This window comes from Medicago sativa, chromosome 1 (assembly GCF_051527215.1).
Source record: "Medicago sativa cultivar Bolivia chromosome 1, Bolivia_mono, whole genome shotgun sequence".
Taxonomy (NCBI): Eukaryota; Viridiplantae; Streptophyta; class Magnoliopsida; order Fabales; family Fabaceae; genus Medicago; species Medicago sativa.
The window spans coordinates 67,021,363-67,046,859 of NC_140749.1; the positions used below are offsets into that span (position 1 = coordinate 67,021,363).

General features: G+C 34.5%; 3 protein-coding genes across 6 annotated transcripts; 2 read left to right on the forward strand and 1 right to left on the reverse strand.

Annotated features, from left to right (window-relative positions):
• Nucleotides 1-2,057: 2,057 nt before the first annotated feature.
• Nucleotides 2,058-8,498, forward strand: LOC146956597 (3-isopropylmalate dehydratase large subunit, chloroplastic-like). Of its 2 annotated transcripts, XM_085729778.1 has the most exons (15): nucleotides 2,058-2,150; nucleotides 2,285-2,431; nucleotides 2,523-2,693; nucleotides 2,968-3,120; nucleotides 4,578-4,646; nucleotides 4,736-4,852; nucleotides 4,996-5,070; nucleotides 5,203-5,280; nucleotides 5,362-5,457; nucleotides 5,761-5,810; nucleotides 6,501-6,555; nucleotides 6,680-6,811; nucleotides 6,951-6,998; nucleotides 7,111-7,269; nucleotides 8,070-8,498. In XM_085729778.1, exons 1-15 carry the CDS (start codon nucleotides 2,115-2,117, stop codon nucleotides 8,208-8,210), a joined length of 1,527 nt encoding a protein of 508 aa, XP_085585904.1. In that variant the 5' UTR covers nucleotides 2,058-2,114; the 3' UTR covers nucleotides 8,211-8,498. The 2 variants fall into 2 exon arrangements, with proteins under 2 accessions (XP_085585904.1, XP_085585908.1); XM_085729782.1 differs by lacking the exon at nucleotides 6,951-6,998.
• LOC146956598 (Calcium-dependent lipid-binding (CaLB domain) family protein) lies at nucleotides 8,251-11,727 on the reverse strand. Its single transcript, XM_085729771.1, has 2 exons — nucleotides 9,166-11,727; nucleotides 8,251-8,507 (listed from the first exon to the last, which is right to left on the reverse strand). Exon 1 carries the CDS (start codon nucleotides 11,232-11,234, stop codon nucleotides 9,222-9,224), a length of 2,013 nt encoding a protein of 670 aa, XP_085585897.1. The 5' UTR covers nucleotides 11,235-11,727; the 3' UTR covers nucleotides 8,251-8,507; nucleotides 9,166-9,221.
• A 4,752-nt stretch (nucleotides 11,728-16,479) lies between these two features.
• Nucleotides 16,480-24,380, forward strand: TPR4 (Tetratricopeptide repeat (TPR)-like superfamily protein). Of its 3 annotated transcripts, none has more exons than XM_085729805.1 (6): nucleotides 16,480-17,028; nucleotides 18,035-18,207; nucleotides 18,320-18,398; nucleotides 18,496-18,678; nucleotides 18,951-19,123; nucleotides 24,308-24,380. In XM_085729805.1, the coding sequence occupies exons 1-6, from the start codon at nucleotides 16,552-16,554 to the stop codon at nucleotides 24,363-24,365; spliced, it is 1,143 nt and encodes a 380-aa protein (XP_085585931.1). In that variant the 5' UTR covers nucleotides 16,480-16,551; the 3' UTR covers nucleotides 24,366-24,380. The 3 variants fall into 3 exon arrangements, with proteins under 3 accessions (XP_085585931.1, XP_085585926.1, XP_085585917.1); XM_085729800.1 differs by lacking the exon at nucleotides 24,308-24,380 and adding an exon at nucleotides 19,586-19,918; XM_085729791.1 differs by lacking the exon at nucleotides 24,308-24,380 and adding an exon at nucleotides 19,337-19,515.
• The last annotated feature ends 1,117 nt before the right edge of the window (nucleotides 24,381-25,497 follow it).

The following is a 25,497-nucleotide window of genomic DNA, read 5'->3' on the forward strand; positions in this document are numbered from 1 at the left end:
CTGCGATACAAAATGTGTAGAGTATTTGGTAGCTGACTTTTTAGAAAATGAATGGATGGAGGACACAACTAGTGTTGATATTTGGACACTCGGGCTCCCATCTAAGCTTGGCTTGCTTGTTTATAGGTTCTTTATGTACCTCTTTCTTTGGAATAAAATAATTGCGTCTGTTTACCTTTTTCACATGTGTTGGTTCAATTCTGAAATAGTTTTTTTTTTTCTTCCTTATTTAGAATCAGTACCTTATCTTTTACGAGTTTATTACATGTTCTGAATTTTGTAACCTGTACTGTGAATTGTGGTAAAAGTTACGTGTCTTGCTGCAATTTTGTACATCTAAAGTGAATTTTTTGTAACATCTTGATTTGATTTGTATTGGGGTTGTGTTCGTAGTGTCATGAATTTTTAGGGTTTAGGTGCATTCTTTGATTTTTTTTTCCTTGAACCTTTCCCAGAAGTTTTGACAACTCTCAAAAATACTGTCTGTTACTTTTGTGGTATTAACTTGACCTGATTTAATATAGATATCTGCAATTTTTCTATTAACTAATAGTTTCGAGTTGCCATAGTTTTCATGTCCAAATAAACTTCTTTTGACAAAATCTGCGGTTAGGAAAATTTATTCGAGTATTGTTGGGAGGCAAAATATTGCAGTTGATCTACTATCTTTCTCCTTTGCTTCTGTTCTTCATTAACTCATTGAGGCAGAAACTTCTATTAGATTAAGTTAACCTTACATTTATGCATACAGCATTACGCCTCACCTGTGACGTGAAAAAAATCAAACAGTTGTGTTGAACGTGCGGTTATGACTTGTCCTGTCCATCACTGAAGCATTAGGGACGATGATTGTATATCTGGTTGAATCATTCACTCAAACAACCAAGAGCCATTGTCATACTTCTTTTGCCAATTTTGTCAGATTGGTTCAAAAAATCTCAAGGGAAGGCTTTTGTTTATTCACATTATCATGCCTAGGTTATTGTCTTGAAATACAACAGGAACTTTAATCTTCCCTCGAAAATAATATAAAAATAAAAACAGGAACTTTAATCTAATTATTCTTATAGCATTCAGCAGTAACAACATTATGGTGAACATTTTCTTTAAAATACCTCCCATTTTTTTTCTTAGAACTTTCTGCAGGTGCATCAGCATGGGGAATATTTTTTCAACCTGATCTCCAATTTGTCTAAGGGTCTTGTTAACTTGTGCCCTTAGGGCACAAGTTAAGAAACTAAATGTAGAAACTTAATCTTGGAAATTGTGCATTCATAACCTTAAAAACTTCAAAACTTATATTTTCAATGCAATATTTATTTTTATATTCTATTTTAAGATCCTTATCTTGTGCCCTGAGGGCACAAGTTAACATTTTCCTTTGTCTAATTACCTTGTCGCATGTGACATGTCAATGACATTTCACTAAAAGGAATGCTATGGACAGTTTTAAAAAATAAAATAACATTGAGAGACGAGAAAATATTACTAATGATAACGGTGTTACTAATGATCATTTTGCGATTGTCCCATATAGAATTTGAACTCCGTTTCTAAGACATGGCTTGTCATAGACCTGGTGAAAAAATAAGGCTTAGACTTCGATCCTCCCTGGTGCCAATTTTGGTGCGCAAGTCCAAATAGAGCTTTGTTCTAGCTTTAAATGGGGGCCCCTGCAAGTAGATGGTGAGATTGGTCCCCTCGGATTAGTCGGTCCTTGGATCAAATACCGAGTTAAAAAAAAATAGCAAAACTAAGTGAGGACAAAATAGGAATAACAAAAAAAATGAAATTGCCTAGACGTTTTAGTAATCATAATGTTAGTGTTGAAAGACGAATGGATTGTGACCATGGGCTGCTTCATTCATTCAATGGAAAGTAACAAGAAATATCACTCCATGGACTTTTAACAATTAGTACATTGATTAATTAGGGTAGCCATCTAATCACAATCGATTTAGTATCCATTTTGTTATTGACATCCTCTGTTTTCAACCAAAATAGTAAAAATATATATATAAAAATAAAGACACTACTTAATCTCCCTCTATTATATTTATATCCACCTTACAAACTGCAATACCTACCTATCTATCCTTCTTGCTGCTTCAAGCATGGCTTTTAGCTCTTCATCTTTCATCTCTTACAAGGTCTCCATTAAGCTTACACTAACACAAAAAACGGTTCTATATTTATTGCAATTAATTGAATAAATAGAAATATAGTTTTTTCTTTGTTAGCTTGATACTAACACAAATTTGCAACTTTGATCTTTTTGATCCAGAAAGAAAATTTGGGTTACTTTGTTTTTCCTTCATCATTTCCATCCTCCTTTATCACCGATAAGAAATGCAAGAAAAAAATATCAAAGAAGATTGTTTCTTTGGTGTCACCCCAGAAGAACAAACGCAACCCGTCTGCAACTGGCTCAGTTTGGTTCAACTCTTTTACACTCTGCTTTTTTTAGTTTAAGCCTCAAATTTTAGTTCTAATGATGTTCTTGTCTTGTTGATTCACTGTAGAGTAAAACTCCAATGACTGCGACGGAGAAGATACTCGCTAGAGCTTCTGAGAAGTGTGACGTTAAGCCGGGGGAAAATGCATGGGTTAATGTTGATGTTTTGATGATCAATGATATCACTTGTCCTGGTGTGTCTGGAATCTTCAAAAGAGAGTTTGGAAACACTGCAAAGGCATGTATACTCCAATCTTCATTAAGGAAACAATGTTTTAAAAAATTGGATCTATATATGAGTAGAACTTTTGGTTTATGGTTCATTGACAAAATAAATATTGAAAAAGTGAAATGTAAAATTTAGGTACATTTTCTTAAGTATTTTTTCGTGGTTCTTTACTTAAAATACAAGGTTATAACATACTCTGAGAAAATTATGGCTTTGAAGAGGTTTTCTTATCTGTCCATGTTTCATGAAGCTATTTAAGTTTATGGGTGTTTTGGAATTGAAGGTTTGGGACCGTGAAAAGATTGTAGTTATTCCGGATCATTACATATTCACAAATGATGAACGTGCACACCGTAATGTGGATACTGCAAGGGATTTTTGTATGGAGCAAGATATTAAGTATTTCTATGATATTCAAGATCGCAGTAACTTTAGGGTACGTATGGTTTTTGCTTAGTCTTCACTAGCAGCGTTTTTGTTCTTTCATTTTATTTTTTTTTATTTGCTATTGTAACATTGTTCTAAGTTACATGATTACATCCCCTGTTAAGTTTTGAATAGCTCTAATTGACCGAATTATTCTTAATTCCATACCAAATTTTCAAATTGTATGTAAACATGTGTAAATTAAGTTTATACAATACTTCAATTAATTTTGCGTAAACATACTTAAACTAAACTCATGAAGACTTTTAATGGTTTTTATATTGTTTCATCATTTTGGTATAATTTTTTTTAAAAAAACAGTTTTAAATGAAAGCTTTGTTTAAATAACTTCTCATAAAAAGTCAATCTAGTAATATTTTTCTTTGACTTTTTTAGATTATAAAATTTCAAAAAATGTTTATAATTAGGAGCTATTTTAAATAGTCTCATATAAATATTTTTGAGATATATCTTTTTGAAAAAATATGTGATGAGTAATACGCTAAATCTTTGACAACAAATATCTAAGTGCCTAAAAAAAATGAATATCTAATTCACCTAATGTCAAAATTGTTTTTTTTTAATTTAAAACAAATAAGTTGGAAATTACTTATACTAGTAATTTGTTTCTTTTTTGTATTTACGCAAAAGAGCATTTGGGTGAAATAATATATAACATGACCTTTTTAGTCAATGGCCAAATTTAACTCCGGCCATACAAATGCAACAATGTTAAGTCTCTAAAGAAAACTCTAGAGACAATTAAAGTTGACTAAGTTGATAAAGATTTCATTTACAGAAAAATATCCTATAATCGCTATTTGAGTGTTATCTATCCTGACATTGGTGGACCCTCGGAACTTGACTCACTTAAACTTCCCAAAGTCTAATACCAAATCCCCACATATCACTCACTCCTCTCCCTGCTCTCTGCTGCGGGTTGTTCTACGGCGATTCCCGCCGAAATTCAAATGTGTGTTGGCACAAAGTTACTGCTTAGTTGAAAGGTTAATTAATAATTTGAACTACTAATTATTAGTTTTCATAACTTTTTCATTCGTTTGAGCTGTTCTTATTTCTAATTACCCGGTCGTGCTGTATAATTTTATCCTTTGATTTTTTACAACACGATCGTTCATTTTAACTAGTGAAGTTTTTACTAGAGAATCAAACTTTAACAGTTATATCCAATGAGATTACATGCATATGTCTCTTCTAGCTTAATAAAGGTTCGGGTCGAACCCGAGGTTGGGCATGCAAAAACTTCTCTTAGGGAGAGTTTGCAGTTGCATGAAGACTCAAGGGATTAGTCTCGCAGTTGCACGAAGAGATACTCGGTTTACACACACAAATACTTTAGCAGTTATTTTCATGTCATGATGTAATTTTAATTTATTGACTTGCCAATAAATAAGGTTCAATTGCTTATAAGATCTTACAGACTTGAAAATAATTTATACCTTGCAGGCAAATCCTGATTATAAAGGTGTATGTCATGTTGCTCTTGCACAAGAGGGTCATTGCAGACCTGGAGAGGTGACTTCTGTTACAACCCCTCTAATTACTAGCTAGATATGGTCCATGTTTTGAATCCACCGTTCTAATTGCTTGACATATGATAGCAGGTCTTGCTCGGTACAGATTCGCACACGACTTCAGCTGGAGCGTTTGGTCAATTTGCTACTGGAGTTGGCAACTCTGATGCAGCTTTTATATTGGGGACAGGGAAGATCTTACTCAAGGTAAGTCAACACATTTCATCATTTAATAGTATGTGAAAAACATTTGACTAGTTGAGGACTCAAAACCCCTTCGGAGTTTGTCTGTGATGGTTAAAACCATTCAAGTTTCAGTACTGATAATGTCCTGAATACACTTACTGCAGGTGCCTCCAACATTGAGATTTGTAATTGATGGCGAAATGCCAAACTATTTGCTTGCAAAGGATCTAATTTTGAATGTAGGTGATGGGTTCCTCTCTCATGTTCTTCCATTTGAATCAAATGTGGTTAATCGAAAGTATATTATACACTGTAACTATTATTTTCTCTTGGTGGTGTTCCATGTGCAAACATTAATAACCAACATTCAGATCATTGGAGAAATATCTATGTCTGGTGCAACATACAAAACGATGGAGTTTGTTGGGACCACCGTTGAAAGTTTAACTGTATGTATACAGAGATTTTTCTTTTTCTATATGCGAATGTTATTTTCTCAAGTATAAGATTTCTGAAGGGTTGCATTGTAGATGGAAGAAAGGATGACACTATGCAACATGGTTGTAGAAGCTGGAGGGAAAAATGGTATTGTTGCTGCTGACAGGACCACATACAAGTACCTTGAGGTAGTGTGAATTTCATTATTTATGTCTTCTCTCGGAAAGAAACCTTGTAATATATGTTTATGTGTTTGCGTACAACTCACACTTATACATACATGCAAGAGGCTGAACTGTCAATATAATAAAAAATAGTGATATGCGCTAGTTCTGTAATGCTTTAGATAACGATCCTGCAAGTGTTTATTCATGTAAACTAACAAGTTTTTCCAATCATATTCTTATTTCATTTTTAGTAATTGTAGATCTTAATTCTTTCTCCTATGTCTCGCTGCCATGGATTATATATTGTTTGATTGATTGGCACAGGATAAGACATCTACACCCTACGAACCAATTTTCAGTGATGAGAAAGCAAGGCAAGTTATGTTTCCACTTCAATTCTCATACATATGCAATTATTATTGTTTGTTTGATCTGTAATCATCAAGGTATAAATTTTCTTGTGATTGTAATTATCTCAACTTGTTGCTTGCATCTGGCGTTATTTGAATTCAAGTGTGAATGATTTAGTCTTGCATTGACTAAATTTGGGCTAAATGACGAATACATAAAAGAGTCCTATACTAACACACCTTAATGCTTTGGGTGGAGATTTGGTGTTCTGGTCTCTCAGTGGTCTTGGTCATTACTCAATTGTTGCTATCGATACTCTCCAACAATTACCATGTTAGATGGACCAGATGATTTTGAATCAACTTTGGTCTTAGCGTGTACTTTAAGATCTCAGTTCTTTCAATTGTAACTTTTAATATATCACCCTTTCTAATTTGGATTGACCAACTGAGTAAAGTTTTTATAGCAGTCTTAATGATGAGTTCATTTTCTGCAAATATAAGAACTTTAACTCTTGAAATTATGAATTTTCATGTTACATCAAAATTCTGCTAATAACTGGGTGACATGGAGAGCTAGCTATCTTATATTTTAGTTCATTTCTCAGTATTACGCAACCATGTCTTTTCAGTACACGTCATATATTTCCCTCTTCTGTTCTCTCTTATGTGACTAAAAACTGTTTTTCATTTTCTTTCTTGTTGATGTGCTAGATTTCAAGCGCAGTACAGATTTGATGTATCAAAGATGGAGCCATTGGTGGCAAAGGTAGTTTACTTTAGCTTCCTCATATTTTCATTCTTCACTTTGCCTTAAAATTGTTATGAATCTTTAAAAATTCGTTTTATTTCTGATTCCTGATGTAATTTAATATATTGAAACTATCAAACAGCCACATTCTCCTGATAACCGTGCTTTGGCAAGAGAATGCAACAATGTTAAAATTGACCGAGTATACATTGGATCGTGCACTGGTGGAAAGACTGAAGATTTTATGGCTGCAGCGAAAGTTTTCTTAGCTGCTGTATGTCTGCTATAGTTTTCTTTCTCTTTCATTTTCTTTTTCACATGAAAACTACATATAACTTACATTCACACTGCACGTTTATAATTTTCAATCATTTTTACTATCTTTTAGCATAATGAAATCGGTTCAACTGTAGGGGAAAACTGTCAAGGTTCCTACTTTTCTTGTTCCTGCTACCCAAAAGGTGTGTGGAGGTGTACTACTTCTATTTAAGAAAATAGGCTATGTTTCTAGTTTTAGAAATGTTAATCACCGGAATCGCGGATTGAACATGTCACTCATTACAACTTTTCCAGGTTTGGTTGGACATATATACGCTTGAGGTACCTGGCTCGGGTGGCAAGACATGTTCAAAAATATTTGAAGAATCTGGTTGTGATCCACCTGCAAGTCCTAGTTGTGCTGCATGTATGGGTGGCCCAAAAGACACATATGGACGCATAAATGAACCCACGGTAAGTTAAACTCAAACTTTTTCAGAAATAGAACATCAAAGGAAAACCATATATAGCTATACATTTCACATGTTAGGGGTTCTGTTTTGATCATGTTTTTATATTTTCTAAATAAGTACGTGAAAATAAATAAATAAATTTTTTGCATAACTGTATTTTGGCAAAGGCTCCTTGCCAAATACTTTAGAGTGTGGACTATGTTGGAACTGATAGAAAGAGATCAAATAGAGTGGATCATGCTTCATTGTTCAGAGATTATTTGTTTGTTTATTATATTCCATGTCAATAATTCCATTAAAACTAAATTTGATACAATGATAATTTCATTCGATTGCATCTCATTCTGTATAATTTCAACCATCACTGAATATAGGTTTTGCGTCAATATATATGATGTCGAATTGATATAGTCCATGTGTTACCAAAAATTTCATATAGTTCCTTAACCAATGGAAAGAGATATTCTCGCAGCTTTGGGCTCTCACTGACCAAAAAAATCTTCGGACAGTGAAATGCTCCTTCAAATTTCAGACTTGAGTCTTAATCAATCTTAAACCTAATTTTTTATCACCTAGTTGTTCAAGTAACTTCCTGATTATATTAAATGAGTTACTTTTATTTCTTTTCTTTTCAAAGCCAACAATATGTATTAGCAACTTTTTGTCTCAAGTTATCAAAATCAAGAATAGGAAGAGACAGTCCATTATAATAATGCAACACACTAACACAACTTTTTTATGTCACAATTTTGTATTTTGGTTTTCCTTTTGATGTAACTGATTAGAGGACTCTGAAAACAGGTCTGTGTCTCAACAACAAATCGAAATTTCCCTGGTAGAATGGGGCACAAAGAAGGTCAGGTGTATCTTGCTTCCCCATATACTGCAGCGGCATCTGCCTTAACAGGTTTCGTAACTGATCCGAGAAATTTCTTGCAGTGAGATTGCATATGCAAAAATCAGTTTCTACTTTCTTTCCATGTCAGGAAGAAACCGAATTTATATTAAAATAATAATGTATTTTAAGTCAATTGTTTTTCTCACAAATTAGAGTTTGTTAGCATATTGTTACAACTTGGCAGAAATCCACAGAATTGTTAGATTAGATCATTACAACAACTTATGTATACATTCATGCCTAGACATGCAAGTATTTCTGTTGAATTTCACGTGCAACAGCACCTGAATAATGTAATGAAGAAGCAAACTTATGGCGTCGGTTCTTCACATACGAACTTCCTGTATCAAGTTAAATCTCAGTGTATCAATCCCAAGCTTTATGTTTTTTCTTTTGGAAGCTTAAGTAAAATTAAGGTGCGTGTGGTTGGATAAATAAACATCTAATAACTGGATTCCAAAACAGACTAGTTGCAAAGCGAAAACGAATAAGTATCAATGTAGACTTTAAATTTTGTTTGGAGAACATGAAAAGACTGCGGCATGTCACCGAAGATGATAGAACCTATGTACTATAATACACTGTAGATTGAAGGCGTGTTTGTAGTCTAACATGGACACGACATCAACAATGTGTTTACATTCAATCAGTTTCGTTTTTTTAAATTATTATTGGTGTTTATGTGTAAGTGTCGTGTCTGTGTCTGTAGAGTTCTCTAAAACAACAAAATGCTACCCAAAAATTCAATCAGTATATTGAGGTTCTCATTTTACAAAAAAGCTACTCATCATATACATACATGCAGTGGTAACTTAGACAGAGATTCCCATTCTACAACTATAAGAAAACTGAGAGATAAATAAATATAAATATATAATTATATGATGTATGATGTGTATAGAGTTATGTGGAATCCCTTTCAGATATTAGCAAAGCGAAAGTGTGCATTAGTTAGAATGACACAGGAGTTAACAAAAAGAGAATAATAAATAAAATTACATTTTAGTCCTTCCCCATGATCCACCATGCATGCAATGCTACCTCAGGCTGTGTTGTCACAGAAGGCTGCTACTGTCTTCGGTCGAAGAAGTTCGGCGGCGATTCTTCTTCTTGGCCAAGGCCTTGGCCTTGGCCTTAGAGTCACCACCACATACAACGGAGCACTCAATACCGCATATATTACTAAAGCAAGAAAACAACCCATTCCCTGACCCTCCTTCCGTGTGCCTCCGCGAGTGGCGGCTGGTCTTTGTGCTCGTCGTTGGAAAGCTCGATAACTCACCGTGGTCTATCACCGGAGGCAACTCCGTTCGCCACCTCTCTAATTTTGACTGCAACCCCTCCACGCTTTCATCCAAGCTCCACCCTCCCACTGTTGAGTTCTCCTCATCGATAATCGGCTTCCTTGCCATTGCAGCCGCAACCTCAGATGGAGATGGTCCCAGCTCTGATTCCGTCATTATAACCGGCCTCATGTTAGCCAAGTTGGACCTCATCGGTGTAGCGTATTCCATTGCACCGTTCATCTTCCCAAACGGATGCATTGGGGTGCCCCTGTGCGAACCGCCAAATCCCACAGCAGGGTTAAACTTTGAAACTGCAGGAGAATTTCTAAATTGTGACACCACAGCCGGAGAGTTTCGAAACTGTGGCATTGGTGAATTCCTGAACTGCGGCATTGGAGAATTTCTAACCTGGTGCATTGGCGAGTTCTTATACTCCGGCATAGGAGAATTCCTAAACTTTGGCATTGGTGAGTTCTTATACTCCGGCATTGGTGAGTTCTTATACTCCGGAATTGGCGAGTTTTTAAACTGTGGTTTAGGAGAGTTCTTATGTTCCGGCATAGTCGGAGATCTTATAAATTTCGGCTTCGGAGAATTCTTATACTCCAGCATTGGAGAATTCTTATACTGCGGCTTTGGAGAGTTCTTAAACTGCGGCTTTGGAGAGTTCTTAAACTGTACCGGAGATTTTGGATAATGACGTTTTGGTGTGGCCTTAACTTCATATGCAATTTTCTGTTTCTGATTGATATCAGTATCGGTTGTCGCAGCTTCAGAAACTGTATTAACATATGAAACATTCTTCTGGTTATCATCATTATAATTAACATTATTATCATCAATAACATGTTGATGAGCAAACACGTTTTCATTGTTATTGTTGTGTTGTTCTTCATCATCGAACCGTGGTGGTGGTGGTGGTTCCACATGTGCATCAGAAGGAGCAGAACTTGTTTTTCCATTTTTAACCTTCCACGGTACAATCTCATCGCTAAGAACAGAACCAGAAACACTGCTGATAATAGAACTAGCCTTAGACGTTTTCTTCCTTTTCTTTTTCTTCTTATTCTTTGTCACCTTATACTCGCTAACTTCAGAACCAGAGATTGCAGAATTAGCTCTTTCCTTGTAAATTTCAGCGCGTTGTTGTCGCAAAACCGCCTCAGAAGCAATAAGAGAGCTCGTATCACTTTTCGTTCTCCGGAGTTCAGGTTTACCACCCCCACCAGCGGCAATGACATGAGGACTAAGATGGTTATGGCTATCATAAGCATCTTTTTCTCCCATCAAATGCCGGTAACCAACGGCGGAGGCATTCAGCGTATAAAGCGGCATACTCCGCATGGAACTATCAAGAACGGTTACGCCAATGTTGAGAATTCCCTGAGGTCTACCGGAAGGACGACGAACCTGAAGAGCAACGAATCGCATTCCCATAGGAGCACGGTCGTTGTGGAAAGGTCTAGTTGGTGGAGGAATTAGGTTTCCAACGAGGACACGGACGGTGCCAACGTGGATATCTTTGAACCAATGTAGAGCGTAAACTTCAACCATGATTGCCGATGTGTCGCTGTATAGAAACTCTTCGTCCACACGGAAAACGAATTTGTCGTTCCATGTTGGATTCGTGTGGCCTTGTGTGTCCACACGCGTGGAAAGTTTTCTATCAGGATGAACCCATGCAACCGCGTAGGTTCTCATGTTTCTTCCCAGAGAAGCCAAATCTTGTGCTGATATAACATTTAGTTCCAATAATTGGAATGGCGCCAATATTTGCGACATTGTTAGTTTCTACCAAATTCTTTAACGTGATGATTGAGTCTTTTGTTGTGGCAAAAATATGATAGATAACAGGATCTAATGCAAACCTTGGCGCCCGGGCAATAAAAGTAAGATAAGAGACCAAACCAATGTTATGTGGAAAGATGTAACAAATAAACCTCTTCCCGTCACGGTCAAAAACCGTGATGGGAATGTAAAATGTATATGAATATGAATTGTTTTTATTTAAGTTTGTAGGAACGAACGTATTTTTTGTAGAGTTTATCGGAAGTGTTGGAACGTTTGAGGTTTTTGAGCCAAGAGAAGGTGAAAAGGGAAGGGAAATGGAGGGTGCGATGGGTGGAAGGGGTGGTGCCGCTCGTGGTCGTCCGGGAGGTGGACGACGAAGGAGGGCGTGACATGAAGAAGGAAGGCTCTAAAGAAGAAGAAAGGTGAAAATAACAAAACATGCAAATAAGGCTTTTGCTGTCATTTTTTCGTTCCCATCACACTGTACTCTAACGACACCCAATCATTTGTTGCTTTACTTCTCTAACCTTTGTTTTCTCCGTTTTTCCCGTTACCCTTTGCCATTATAGATTTTCCAATATTTTTTATCTCTCTGTTGAAATATACCAAAATAAAATTTGATTTTGACAAAGGTTGTTTGTTGGACCAACAATGTTGATAACAAACAAAATATCTGTTACGAACATAAACCAAACATAAATTATGACAGATTGTATTACAGATCGTACCTTCCTTTTTTTGGAAAAAGTTATTAGGTTCCAACATTGTGTGCAAGTTATTGTCACGTACGTTTTCAAATATAATATGGCAACAAAGGTGACATGCACATCACTCAACACCTTTTATACAATGCATTAGTTTGGAGGTAAATATGAGATGTTTTTGTTGATTTTGGACACATGTAATTGTTTTATTATTTATACTTTTTGGATGTCACAACTACAATATCATTCAAATTAACATGTTTAGCATAATTATAATTGGATCAAGTTTAAACATGAATACCGGTAGTGAACACATTTTGGTCCTCTCAATCTCATGTTATAACGAACCAAATTTGAATAGGAGAAAAAGCATTGAAATGTTTGTTCCAAACCAAGTACATGATACAAATATTTATAGATGATTTCTGTTGGTGTTTCCATACAGTTGATTTTTGAATCAACAGTTTAATATTAGATTTTTAAATTGTGCTAACTTATACTTACAAAACCAACAACTTTTTTTTATAAACTCTTGTCGGACTCTATCTTTGACTTTTTCAATATTTAACGAGTTATTTTATTAAATAAAAATTAATATTATTTACCAAAAATCTCAACGAAATAGCATTTAAAAAATTTAGAGTTTGTTTTGTTTTTTATTTTATTTTTTGTAGATAGATGAATTGAAAATAGTCATAGTAAACTCACAAACATAAGTGGAGAAGTCGTGGTTCGAACCCCGATCATGGTGTCCGGCCTAACAATTTCAACAATTTTTTCATTTGAGCTAGGATTTGTGGATAAAATTTAGTTTTTTTTTTTTTTGACAAAAAATTATAGAAAGCTATCATAATGTTTATAGACTATGAAATGATATTTCTTTATGAAATAACTTTTCTTAAAGTACAAGAGTTTACCAACAGTTTTTTTACTCACAACAATAATTATTAACTAACTAGTTTAGAAAGCAGTTATATCCAAACTCTGTAATTTGTCAATGTAATGTACAAGCTTCCATATTCATATCTCAACTATGTGAGCTGAATTGAAATAGTTCATAACAAGTTCTAATAACAAGTTCTAATAAAGAAACAAATTGATTTGTTGTTGAAAAGTAGATATGGAAGATCTTAATTAGGCTGCAATTTTTCATAAAATGATGACTATGTCACAATATGAACAAGAAATAATACTCTGTAGTGTCCTAAGACATCAAAATATGAACAAGAAATTAAAGAACTGTTTAGGAAAATGCAGTAACCAATGTTGGATCTATTGACTGAGGCACATTAACACCCAAAGAAAAACTTGATAGTGACAATTTATAGTAGTTGGTATGAACTGACCTAGATATACATTGCACATTATATGATACATGAACCCTAACATTTCTCAAATAGTAATATCTAACTCACAAGACAGTCAGCCATAATGGAGTGGAGCTGCTTGGCTGGGACATGTCTATGATGGATCCACCTTTTTCGGTGTGCTCTTCATTAGTGTTGTGACTTTGAGGGTGATCTTTGATGTGGTTTAGCATAGACATTTTAGCCATTTCTTCAAGCATTTTGGGGGGAATAGGAGGCATAAAATGACCATAATTCTTACACTTGGTAGGGTTGCTGCTGAATTTTCTGTCCTTGTAATCCATGATCCTCCTTCCAAAATGATTATACCTAAGCCATGGCCCCAAAACATTTTTATTTGTTGATTCTGCATTAGTTTTGGTGTCGCGCAGTTTACAATTGGCTTCGGTATGACCAATCAAGCCACAAGCGAAGCAGAATTGAGGGAGGTTCTCGTATCGAAAATCAATCCAATGTGCTCCATCCTTGGCGCTACCAATGTAGATTCCTGCTTTGATTGGTTTACTGATAGCAAGATTTACCTTGATTTTGATGATCAGTTTTTTTTCGGGATATTCGTATAACTCTGATGCAAGAACACTACCAATGCTGGATCCTATCTTGATTCCCATCTGCTTAGTTCTGCATTGAGTAGGTAATCCCCATAGTTGAATCCATACGGGAGCATGACAAAACTCTAACGACTGCGCGTCTATGTCTCTTCTCCAAGGATGTACGATGAGCCAAGAATTCCTAAAATACCAAGGATTACCTCGAATTATTCTCTTCATATCTTCTTGTTCGTCCATAAAGAAATGGAATAACTGTCTCCGATCTGTTCAACCCTAAAACCCTTAGGATTACACCAAATGTTAGATAACGCGTTTTGAATTGATTTCCAGTGAATAGCTTTTTCGGATACAATCTTTCCAAGAATGCTGTTTTGGCATTCTTCTAGTCTCTCTCGTATATCACTGTCATCAAAGTAGATGAAAGAATCTGTTTCAGCAGTGTCTCCAGTAACTCTTTCTTCTGTTGGATCATTTTCAATGGCAGGATCTTGAGAAGTGATTGCATTTTGATGATGCATCTTCATCAGGGGTAGAGAACATAGAGAATTTTTCATCAACTTGTTATTGATTTGAGTAGAATTTTGTGTAGGATAAGGATTGTTTGGTGAAATTGGCAACATGGTAAAAATGCAGGGAAGATGAAACACAGGATAAGATCTCAGAGAAAGAGATACAGTGAATGACAAATCAAGAAAAAATGGATCAAGAAATCACCAAGAAGGGAGTTTGATGAAAAGATGATTTAGTGATAGTAGTGACATGCACATTACTCAATACCTTTTATATAATGCATTAACTTGGGGTGAATATGAGATTTTGTTGTTGTTTTCACTTTGATTTCTAACACATGTTTGGATTATTATTTATGCTATTGGGATATACTTCACAACTATCTTTTATCATGAAATTTACATGTTTAGCATAATTAATAATTGGATCAAGTTTAAACATGAATAGTAACAACTTAACTAAGTATTAGTCTATTATCATTTTTGCTATAGTCAGTTAATCATTCTGTTATGCCATATTGAGACTTAGCATAATTTGAAGAATTCTCTGATTCAATTGATTGAGTAAAGTGAAAAGTGGTTACAAAAGTGGAATTTGCACCTTATATACAAGATGAGATGAAAGTGTGGTTCTAACCAACTGATTAACAAATTTGACAAAAGCTTAACTAACCAAAACAGAATAACAGAATGGTAAAATTGACTATAGCAAAAATGATGATAGTCTAATACTAGGTTAGCTCACTAGCTTTGTGATCCTTAAAAAAATGCTTTGTAATAATCTACAACTAAGTTACCTAATATTAAGTAAACTCTTACGAAATTATGAGTCGAGTGTACATAGACTCCACGAGCTTACTTAGACTCTCGAATTTGACAATCTTGTTAGCGAGTTCCATTAGCAAGTTGAAGAGGGTACATATTGAGCACGGCCAGTTTGGATAGTAACCGAATGTCGGGACTCGAGAATTTTAGTAAAGAAGTCAACCAATTGACTTGCTTTGTTAAGCAGAGAGGTGCAATGGAAGAGCTTTGATTACAAATTTTCCTAACATTATGATATTATTTCTCTGATATTTTTCCTCTCATTGAAGCTTGGTTTGGCTGTCACAATATAGGTCAACCAACTGATTTCACATGGTGTAGTAGACAATAGATATGCTCAATGAAGACTACTTTAATTCATGTGATGGGAGACTTTCGTCTTACGTTTCTTTAACATAATCACGTTCATCTTGTTTCTTGTACCTTAGTTTCATACTTCAAACATAAAATAATTTCTTTATAACATTCAACAAATATTTGAAATTTTGACAATAAAACCTACTCCAAAAATTCATAATATTTATACTATATAATTTTTGAAAATTATTCAAAAAAATTATAACTTAATTTTTCAGTAAATGTTTTTCACTTGTAAATCTCTTATTTGTTTTCTCAAATGATAAACAGCATAAATTTTTAGCTTATTATTTAAAACTGAATTTTTTATCTAGTTTTATGTAAATATCTAATTATATCTTGTAAAAAAAAGTTTATAATTTTTTTCAAATATAAAAAAAATACTAATATTACAACATCACGCTATAAATCTAATAACTAGCCGCCTAAAGATAATAATATCTCATCATCTACCTAAGGAAGGAAAAAAAAGATAACAATGGCTTAAAATAAGTGACTTGTTTGATCATTTTAGATCTATTAAAAAAGAGTTAAGATCCTCTCCAAAATGTAAGAAAAAACTCATTTTCTTTATTCTAAAATATAAGTAAAAAGACAAACTTTTTGTTTTAGTTTGTTAATAAATGTGATTTGAGTTTTTTCTTACAATTTGGGACGGACGAAGTATAAGTGAAAGAGAGAGAATGATTTTAGGTGCGTTTGTCTAGTATCAGTGGTGAATTATCATAAATGTAAAAAAAAAAAATATTAAATTGAGAGTAATGAAGTTCATATTAATTAAAATGTTTAATTAAAAAATAAAAAATTATAAAATAAAAAAAAATCTCATATCTTAATAACTTTGTCTCTTTCCATAACAATGGTAGAAATATCATCATCAGACTTTGCTTTATAAGCACAAAAACTCAATATACTAAATTCTTAGCTTCACAAATCTAGTAATAATAATATAGAGATATATCTAAATATTTTTGATTATCTTGTGGCTAAACACCATGGCTGAGCTTCACAGTCCCAACAAAACACCAACGGAAGATGAGTTTCATTACCCCTTACGTTCATCTCCATCATTTGAAATATACAACAACAACGATCCTGAACAAGTTCTGAAAAGAACTGTTATGAGTTTAGAATCCATTGGAAGTAGTAGTGACTTCACCTTTGAAAGAAGTAAAATGGATTTGATTCAAGAAGAAGAAGATAATGAAAATGATTGGTCAACTGAGATTCAGAATCTGGGTGTTGAGGATGACGATGATGTTCAACCATCTACACCTCCTATGTATCTTGCAACAGGACTTGGAGTTGATGGTGGTGATGTTGTCTCTGATAATAATAATCTTATTATCAGTGATGATATGTTTATGCCAAATTTGCAAGAAAGTGAGAATCTTGAAGAGTATTGCAAGAGAATGGTTCATGATTATCCTTCTCATCCTTTGATTCTGAAAAAATATGCACTGTTTTTACAAGTGAGTTGTTTATTTTTTTAGGGATTTTGTTTCTTATTTTTTTATTATTAAGCATGGACACTCCTCTGATTAGACGTGTCCCAATGTCGTGTCTGACACTCACACGACACATACTATTACTATGAATTATGTGATTTTCTCAAATTACTAATGGTGTCGGCATGTCCGTGTCGTGTCTGTATCCTTGCTTCCTTGGTTTTAGTCAATTAGATTTTAGTTTACTTTCCATGTTTTTCAATTCAAGAAGACACATACATATATATTTTTTTTACGGATGACACCTTACTGATAAGTGGGTAGGTCGCTTGGGAGGGGTGGTGCAGAGTAATGTTGTTAACTGGACTGTAGTACTTAAACACTAAGCTTTAAAGTTTCAATATTAGTAGAAAGGATCTGCAGTCAGAGACTTAGGCACAATAGACCGAATTATGTGATCAAACATTGTGTGTTCTTTTTGTATCTCTTACTTTTGGACCAGATTGTTGTTCTAAATTTTGATTCTGAATGAATAGATGGTTTTGGATGATATGAGTAGTAGGCATTGAACCTCTAATTAATTGATGTATTAAGTCTCATAGGGACTAAATTTACATATTAATGAGGCCACACATAGATAGATTTCAAATAGCGGTAACACTCGCGGTTGTGTTGCAGTCCATTATATTGTGGAGAACTGCGGTCAAATGTGGTTGGTGCAGCCTTAGTCAGGACTACATTATAGTTGTGAGACTCCGAAATTTTGATGTCGCAACCAATATTGTTGCAGCTGACATTTTTTTAACACTCTTGCCTGCTCCTGCCTGCTTAGTAGAACTAATAACAAGATACTCCTATTGATTTTTTAGAACGATAAATTTTCAAAACAAAGTAGAGATAAAATTTCACAACCACTGGGAGTCTAGGAGAACTTGTTTTTCACAACATTTTTAGTTTCCTTTTGATGAGCTTGATGTTTCTTATAGTTCTTATCAGATGCTGTCGTCTAATTTTCATCATCTACTAATAGGGTAAGGGGGAGCTTCAAGATGCAGAGGAGTACTTTCATCGCGCTACTCTAGCTGATCCTAATGATGGTGAAATTTTGATGCTCTATGCGAAGCTGGTGTGGGAGAACCATCACGACAGAGATAGAGCAGCGGTCTATTTTGAACGTGCAGCTAAAGCTTCGCCTCAAGACAGGTAGCAACACTTCCATTCTATACAAAAGAACCTGGAATGGCTCTTTTAACTTGTAAAATGTTGAGTTGTCCATGAATAAAAGATAACAGTAAACATGTAACATCCTTTTCAGCGATGTTCTTGCAGCATATGCTAGTTTTCTCTGGGAAACAGAAGATGACGAGAATGAAAGTGAAAATCATACAACTCAGGTGCTTTTTTTTCTTTTCTTCCAGCTATTTTAAGGCCATTGTCTTCCAAATGACACCGATTGTTTGTTTAATAATTAAAGATTATAATTGAATACAGAATGACATCGAAAAACAAGAGACTAAACCTGTCAATACCTCAAATGAAGAAAATGGTGCAGAAAAGCTTGCAACAGCTAATTACAGTGAAGACAGTAATGATGCAGATTATTTGAAGAGGATGGTTAATGAGAATCCTAACAATCCTTTGTTTCTGAAGAAGTACGCTCAGTTTCTGTTTCAGGTGAGGCTTCAAACTTTTTTTATGTTCACAGACGCATACACATCCTTTAGGAGTATAATGTTAGGACTGATTCAACGCCCGAGCAAATTTCAGCCTTTTGAGCATAAAATGTACAGATGATACTAAATCTAAATTGTGACTAAATAAAATTAATCATGTATGATCATCATTATAGTATGAGGCTATGAGCTTCACATGGTTATAGACATGCTATTACTTGGTGTTTGAGGCTTATAAAATTGCATTCTCTTCCACCTTAAAATAATGTACAGTCAAATAGAGATCTAGAAGCAGCAGAGGATTACTACTCAAGAGCAATCTCGGCTGATCCCAGCGATGGTGAAACAATATCAGAATATGCTAAACTGCAGTGGCAACTTCATCATGATCAGGAAAAAGCTTTGTCTTTATTTGAACAAGCAGTTAAGGCTACCCCTGGAGATAGGTAAAATTCTTGTGACACGTTTTTGATATAAAAGGTTTTGTTACTTCACATTCCTATTAATGCTGCTAAAACAAAGAAGAAAAATCATAGGTTATTACAGAATATTAATTCTGTTAGAGATTAGTTAGTTTGCTATGATTTTAGTTTGGTTGTTAATCATCTCACAAGCTCTATAAATAGATCAATTGTATCTCATTTTCTACATTTTTTCAGTATGATTCCTTATGATGCTTTCTCTCAACCTTCATTTTTTCCTTCACTTCCACGTCCTCTGATTTCCAACATAGGTGATCAAGTCCTTCCCCATTAAGAGTAAATCAAGTACTAAAAGAATAGTTGAATCATACATAACTCACTATACATGTGTCTTTAAATTGTAGAATTTTGAATTATGAAAGAAGTAACTTAATAAAACAATTTTGATACAACATAAGTGTTTAGTAATACTTTTCTTTCTTCCAGCAATGTTCTTGCAGCATATACATGCTTTCTTTGGGAAACAGAAGACAAGGAAAGCTGAATTCAAAAGTAGAACCAGGTTCGATAGATCTGCTGCAAAATGTCGTTGTTATAGGAGAATAAGGAAAACCAAAAACAATCAACAGAGGAAGCAGCAAAATTAGCTCATCTAGATTAAAGAAAACCATACTTTTATTCATTCTATTTTGTTCTTATTTCTAGAACAACGAAATTAGCTACAAACTCTCGCTTCCCTTAAATTACTACTTTGTACGGAGAAAGTTGTAAATCTTTCACCATAAATTTACCACTCATTATAAGTGCACTTTCTACAAAGATCAGGATTCAAAAACAAAAATTTATTAATATATGTAAGATGCAACAAATCATCAAAATGTGCATCAACACCAAAGAGTAACTATCCAAGTAACAAATAAAAGAACTGAATTAATGAGCTCCAACAAGTACACACATATCTTCTGTAGTGGGAACCTCATCAAGGACCTTAACTGCACCAGTTTTAGAGATTTCAAATGCAATAGTTGATGCAGTTTTTGTTGAATACTAGTTAGTGTTTGTTGAATACTAGTTAGTGGATTTGAGGAATAGGAAAAATGATTTACGGGCAAAGACTACTTAGAAGAATAGATGAAGGAATAAACTAAATTTCCCATTTCATAATTATTCCCTGAGCCAATACAAGATTATTCCCTTCGGTCTCAATTACAGGGGTGAGAAAACGGGTCATGCCCCCCATTTTGGCCAGCCATGTCGCCAACCTATCTAAAACTGGGCAAGGGGGCGAGCCTTCATCCACCCCGCCCCGTAGGTTGACTGGCTGACTGGTCGATAAAAAAGTTTGTTCAATTGAAACTGATACATATAGTCCTAAGCCTTATCATCTGATGACTCAATCTACTACTTAAATTTGTCTACATAGACCTCTTTTTGATTGTTTGTGGAAAAAATGAAATGTGAAATCCCTTACTTCCATGTACATTGAATCGTTCCTGAGGTAAAGTTGAAGTTAAAGACATCCAATCTGATTCTGAACATGGAATGGAATGGATCTGTACTTGCGATTTTCTGCCTCCGGTGTTGTTTCCTTTTTGAGTTTATGCGATGAAAAGATATTTAAACCAATAGAAGAATCCATAAAATCATAGCATATCAATCCTTTAGTCTGCATCAAGAAAGTTCATCCTGTTCAAATCCTCAATTTTAATCATTCCTCCAGGGGTTTCCCCTAATAGAGTCCACTCTTCTCGAATATCAACACTTATAACCACTTGGTGTGGGTGGCGGTGTGTTAATGGCAAAGGGCACTCTAACACTATCAAATCCCACTTGTGTGACATAGCTGTAGAAACCTCACATGTATGTTACATAGCACTAGTTATGCATTATCATGTGATAGTTGCTACTGCTATACAACACAAGTAGAATTCTACTCTATCATAGCTGAGAACACGTTAAGATATGAAAAATTAACAACTCGCTGCTGCTTTTATATTCCACATTTTCTGTTTTATTCGCTTGGCTTGCCGATGTGGGACTATTTAGATCACTGCAGTGGATAATATGATATGAGAGTCTCTACACTTTCCACCTTTTTTCTGTCATATTCTTTCTTTTAATTCCCTCTCAATATAACTCATAAACACGTCAAATTGATCTTTCAATTAAAATTAACTTAATATTATCTATTGTATTCCATATTATATGATTCATTTAATTAATTAACCTTTTTTTAAAATGTAAACATAAATTTAGAAGATTTTCCACTCAAAAAATAAATCTCCCAAAATAAAAAACTAATCTCACATACAAACGTTAAGAAATAGATTTAGAGGAGTTTCCCTCAATAAAATATATTTAGAGAGTTGCTTTTCTCTGGCCCCTGCCGACGTAAATTTGGAGGAATCAAATTTTTACTTCGAAAGAAGCCGAAGAAAAGAAGCTATCATAAATAATAGAATAAGCTCGAATGGCTACATTGTAGGCTCGCTTCGGTTTTATATTGGACATTTGTTGTATTTCTCTCTTGATGTACCCATGTGGGACTTACAAGCACTTCGTGTGGTGATACAAAACTGGCTATGCTTGTACAGTGGATGTGATGTGAGTGGGACTTTTCTTTCTTCCTTCCATTTTGAACTTCAACTTACACGAAATATCAATATGTTCACCGAACCACTAGGATTTGGGTCATTCTTAGTAGAACTAACACCAACATTTTCAAAATAAAGTGGGATAAGATTTCAAAACCACTCCCTAAACTAGGACAAGTTGTTTTCGAGGGGTAAATGAATGATATACGAATTAACGATGTTTTTGGAAGAAACCACTTAATTGATCTGGTTTGACATCTTGGAGTGTGCTCCTGTCAGTGTCTCATGTTCGATTCTTTTCGATGTCAACTTCGATGGGTTAGTTTGTTTTTTTTTTTTTTAAAAAGATGGTGCTAAGAGTTGTAGCGGAGTCCTATTGCAGTGTAAGATCCGTTCTATAAATACACATTTAAATATGGTACTCGAACCACTCTAATATGGTGTTTCCATCATTCTATCTCTAACTTCTCCAAGGGCATAAAAATATTGATAGTGATTATAATCTTAAGATCATTCTTATTTTCGAATGGACAATACATATCAAAAGAGACTATGATATTTAAAATATCGAAGGGACTGTACTCTTAAGACCATTCTTAATACTGAGGGACATTATAACTGGAAGGACCATGATCTTAAGAACGCTCTTTAAATCCGAAGTGACAAAATTTACTGAAAGGACTATGCCCTTAAGACCATTCTTAATTCTGAAAGGACATTATAACTCGAAGAGACTATGATCTTAAGAACACTCTATAAATCTGAAGGGACAAAATTTACCGAATGATCTATGCTCTTAAGACCATTGTTAAGTTTGAAGGGACATTATAAGTCGAAAGGACTATGGTCTTTAAAACACTCTTTAAATTCAAATGGACATGAATTAGAAGAAGAAAAAAAATAGTTCATCAACACAAGCTAAATGAGGGAGAAGAGAGAAAAATTATTTGACAAGTCAAAAGAACTTTTGGTGTGAGTAAAAGTGAGGAGCCTTGTTTATAGGTGAGGAACCAAAGGTAAGTTACAAATCCAATGACTAAGATTAGTTGATCGTCACAAAATTAATGACTTAATCTCGCCTCATAAATGAGCACCCAATAACAAAGTTGATTTAGGGATGCGCGTGTAGGCATATGTTCAACATGTGCGGGTATGTGTCAAGCGTATGCTGACACATGCAAATCACTAACATGGCGATGACGTGTACCGATACAAAAAATTCAAAAAAAATATTAATTAAATTTAATATTTCGAGTCTTAAAAATAATACCTCCACTGTATAAACACTTATTGTGTGTAATACCCAATGTGAGACATGAATTTTTCAATTCACACATCAGCACTCCTAGTGTTCCAACATTGAGTTTTCCATTAGTAAAAGATAACAGTAAACATGTAACATCTTTTCAGCAATGTTCTGGCAGCATATGCTAGTTTTCTCAGGGAAACAGAAGATGATGAGAATGATGGTGGAGGTCGTAATACTCAGGTGTGTGTTTTATTTATCTCTATCTTAGGGCTGTTGTCTTCCAAATAACACAGATTGTTTATTTAATTCTCAAAGATTGTAACTTAGCACAGAGTGACATGGAAAAACAAGAGGCTGAACCTGTCAAGACCTCAAAAGAAGAAAATGGTGGAGAAAATTTTACAAAAACTCATTGCAGTAAAGACAATAATGATGAAGATGATTGATGAGAATCCTAACAATCCTTTGTTTATGAAAAAGTACGCTCATCTTCTGTTTCAGGCTAGACTTCGATTTTGTTACGTTCACAAGCGCATATACACATCATTTAGGAATAATCTTAGGCATGATTCAACACCAAAGCAAATTGCAGCCTTCTAAGCATAAAATGTACAGATGATACTAAATCTAAATTGTGACTATATTAAATTAATCATGTATGATCATCCTTACTTGGTTTTTGAGGCTTATGATATTGCATTCTCTTCCATCTTAAACTAATGTACAGTCAAATAGAGATCTAGAAGCAGCAGAGGATTACTACTCAAGTGCAATCTCGGCGGATCCCAGCAACGGTGAAATGATATTAGAATATGCTAAATTACAGTGGGAATTTCAACACGATCAGGAAAAAGCTGTCTTTACTTGAACAAGCAATTCAGGCTACTATTGGAGATAGGTACAATATCTTTAAGATATATAATAAGATTTGTTACTTCACAATCACATTCCTATTAATGCTGCTAAAACAAGAAAAAAATCATAGGTAGTTACATAATATGAATTCTGTTAGAAATTAGTTAGTTCTTTACGATTTTAGTTTGTTTGTTAATCATCTCATATCTCATTTTCTACATCTTTTTCAATATGACGCCTTATAGGATTTTCTCACAAACTTCAAGCTCTCAAGCTTCCCTTTTCCTTTTGTTTCTTCATCCTCTGATTTCCAACACAGGTGACTAAGTCCTTCCCAATTAAGAGTAATCCTGCATTGAAAGGTTGTCGAATCACATGTAACTCGCATGCTTGCGGTGCAGTATAAATGAGTCTTTATATTGTCGGATTCTGAATTATAAAAGAAGTAACTTAATAAAACAATTTAGATACAACATTACAATAGTTTAATAATACTTTTCTTGCTTCAAGCAATGTTCTAGCAGCATATACATGCTTTCTTTGGGAAACAGAAGACAACGAAAGCTAAATTCAAAAGCCGAGTCAGGGTCAATAGATCTTCTGCTGGAAAATGCAATGACTGCTACTACTTTTCAAGACAGGTTGCTAGAACAGGCACAAATAAATGCTAATATCATAGTTATAGGAGAATAAGGAAAACAAGAAACAATCAACAGAGGAAGCAGTAATACTAGCTCATCTAGACTAAAAAAACCATATTTATATTCATTGTATTTTTTTTTTTCTGATTTTTTTTTCTTCTTATTTCTAGAATAACAAAATTAACTACAAACTCTCTGTACCCTTATATTACAACTTCTGTACGTAGAAAATTGTAAATCTTGCACCATAATTTCTTTCTTCTTCTGATTAACAAGTGCACTTTCTACAATGATCGGGTTTCCAAAACAAAAAATTATAGTAAGATGCAACAAATCATCAAAATAAAAGAACTGAATTAGTGAGCTCCAACAACACATGATTGTGGATGTGAGGGATAGGAAAAGTGATCTAAGGGCAAAGACTCCTAAGAATATATGAAGGAATTAACTAAATTTCTCACTTCATAACTATTGCCTGAGCCAATACATGATTTCTCCCTCCAGTCTCAGTTATAGAGGTGGAAAAACGGTCGTCAACCCATCTAAAGCTGGCAAGGGTGCGGAGTGTGGACCTTCACCCGCCCCTCCCCTTAAGTCGATGTTGACTGGCTGACAGGTCAATAACAAACTTCATTTCCATTCTCATCCGATGAAACTAATAACATCAAGCAAGCTACCATAAATTAACTCAAATTCAGCTTCCCAACAAGTGGCAAATTACCCTTTTGATCATCCTTGTTCAAGTGAAACTGATATACATAGTCCAAAGCCTTATCATCTGATGACTTCCTCAATTTCTATACATAGACCTCTTTTCGACTGATTGCAGAAAAATTAAAATACAGAATCCCTTACTTCCATGCACATTGAATCGCCCCTTGAGATAAAGTTGAAGTTAAAGACATCCAATCCGATTCCGAACAAATACTGGCGCTAGAAGTGGAAGCAAGCCTTTATGAACAGGAAATGGAATGGATTCATACTCCTTTTTGAGTTTATACGATGAAGAGATATTTAAACCAATAGAAGAATAAATAAAATCATAGCATATCAATCCTT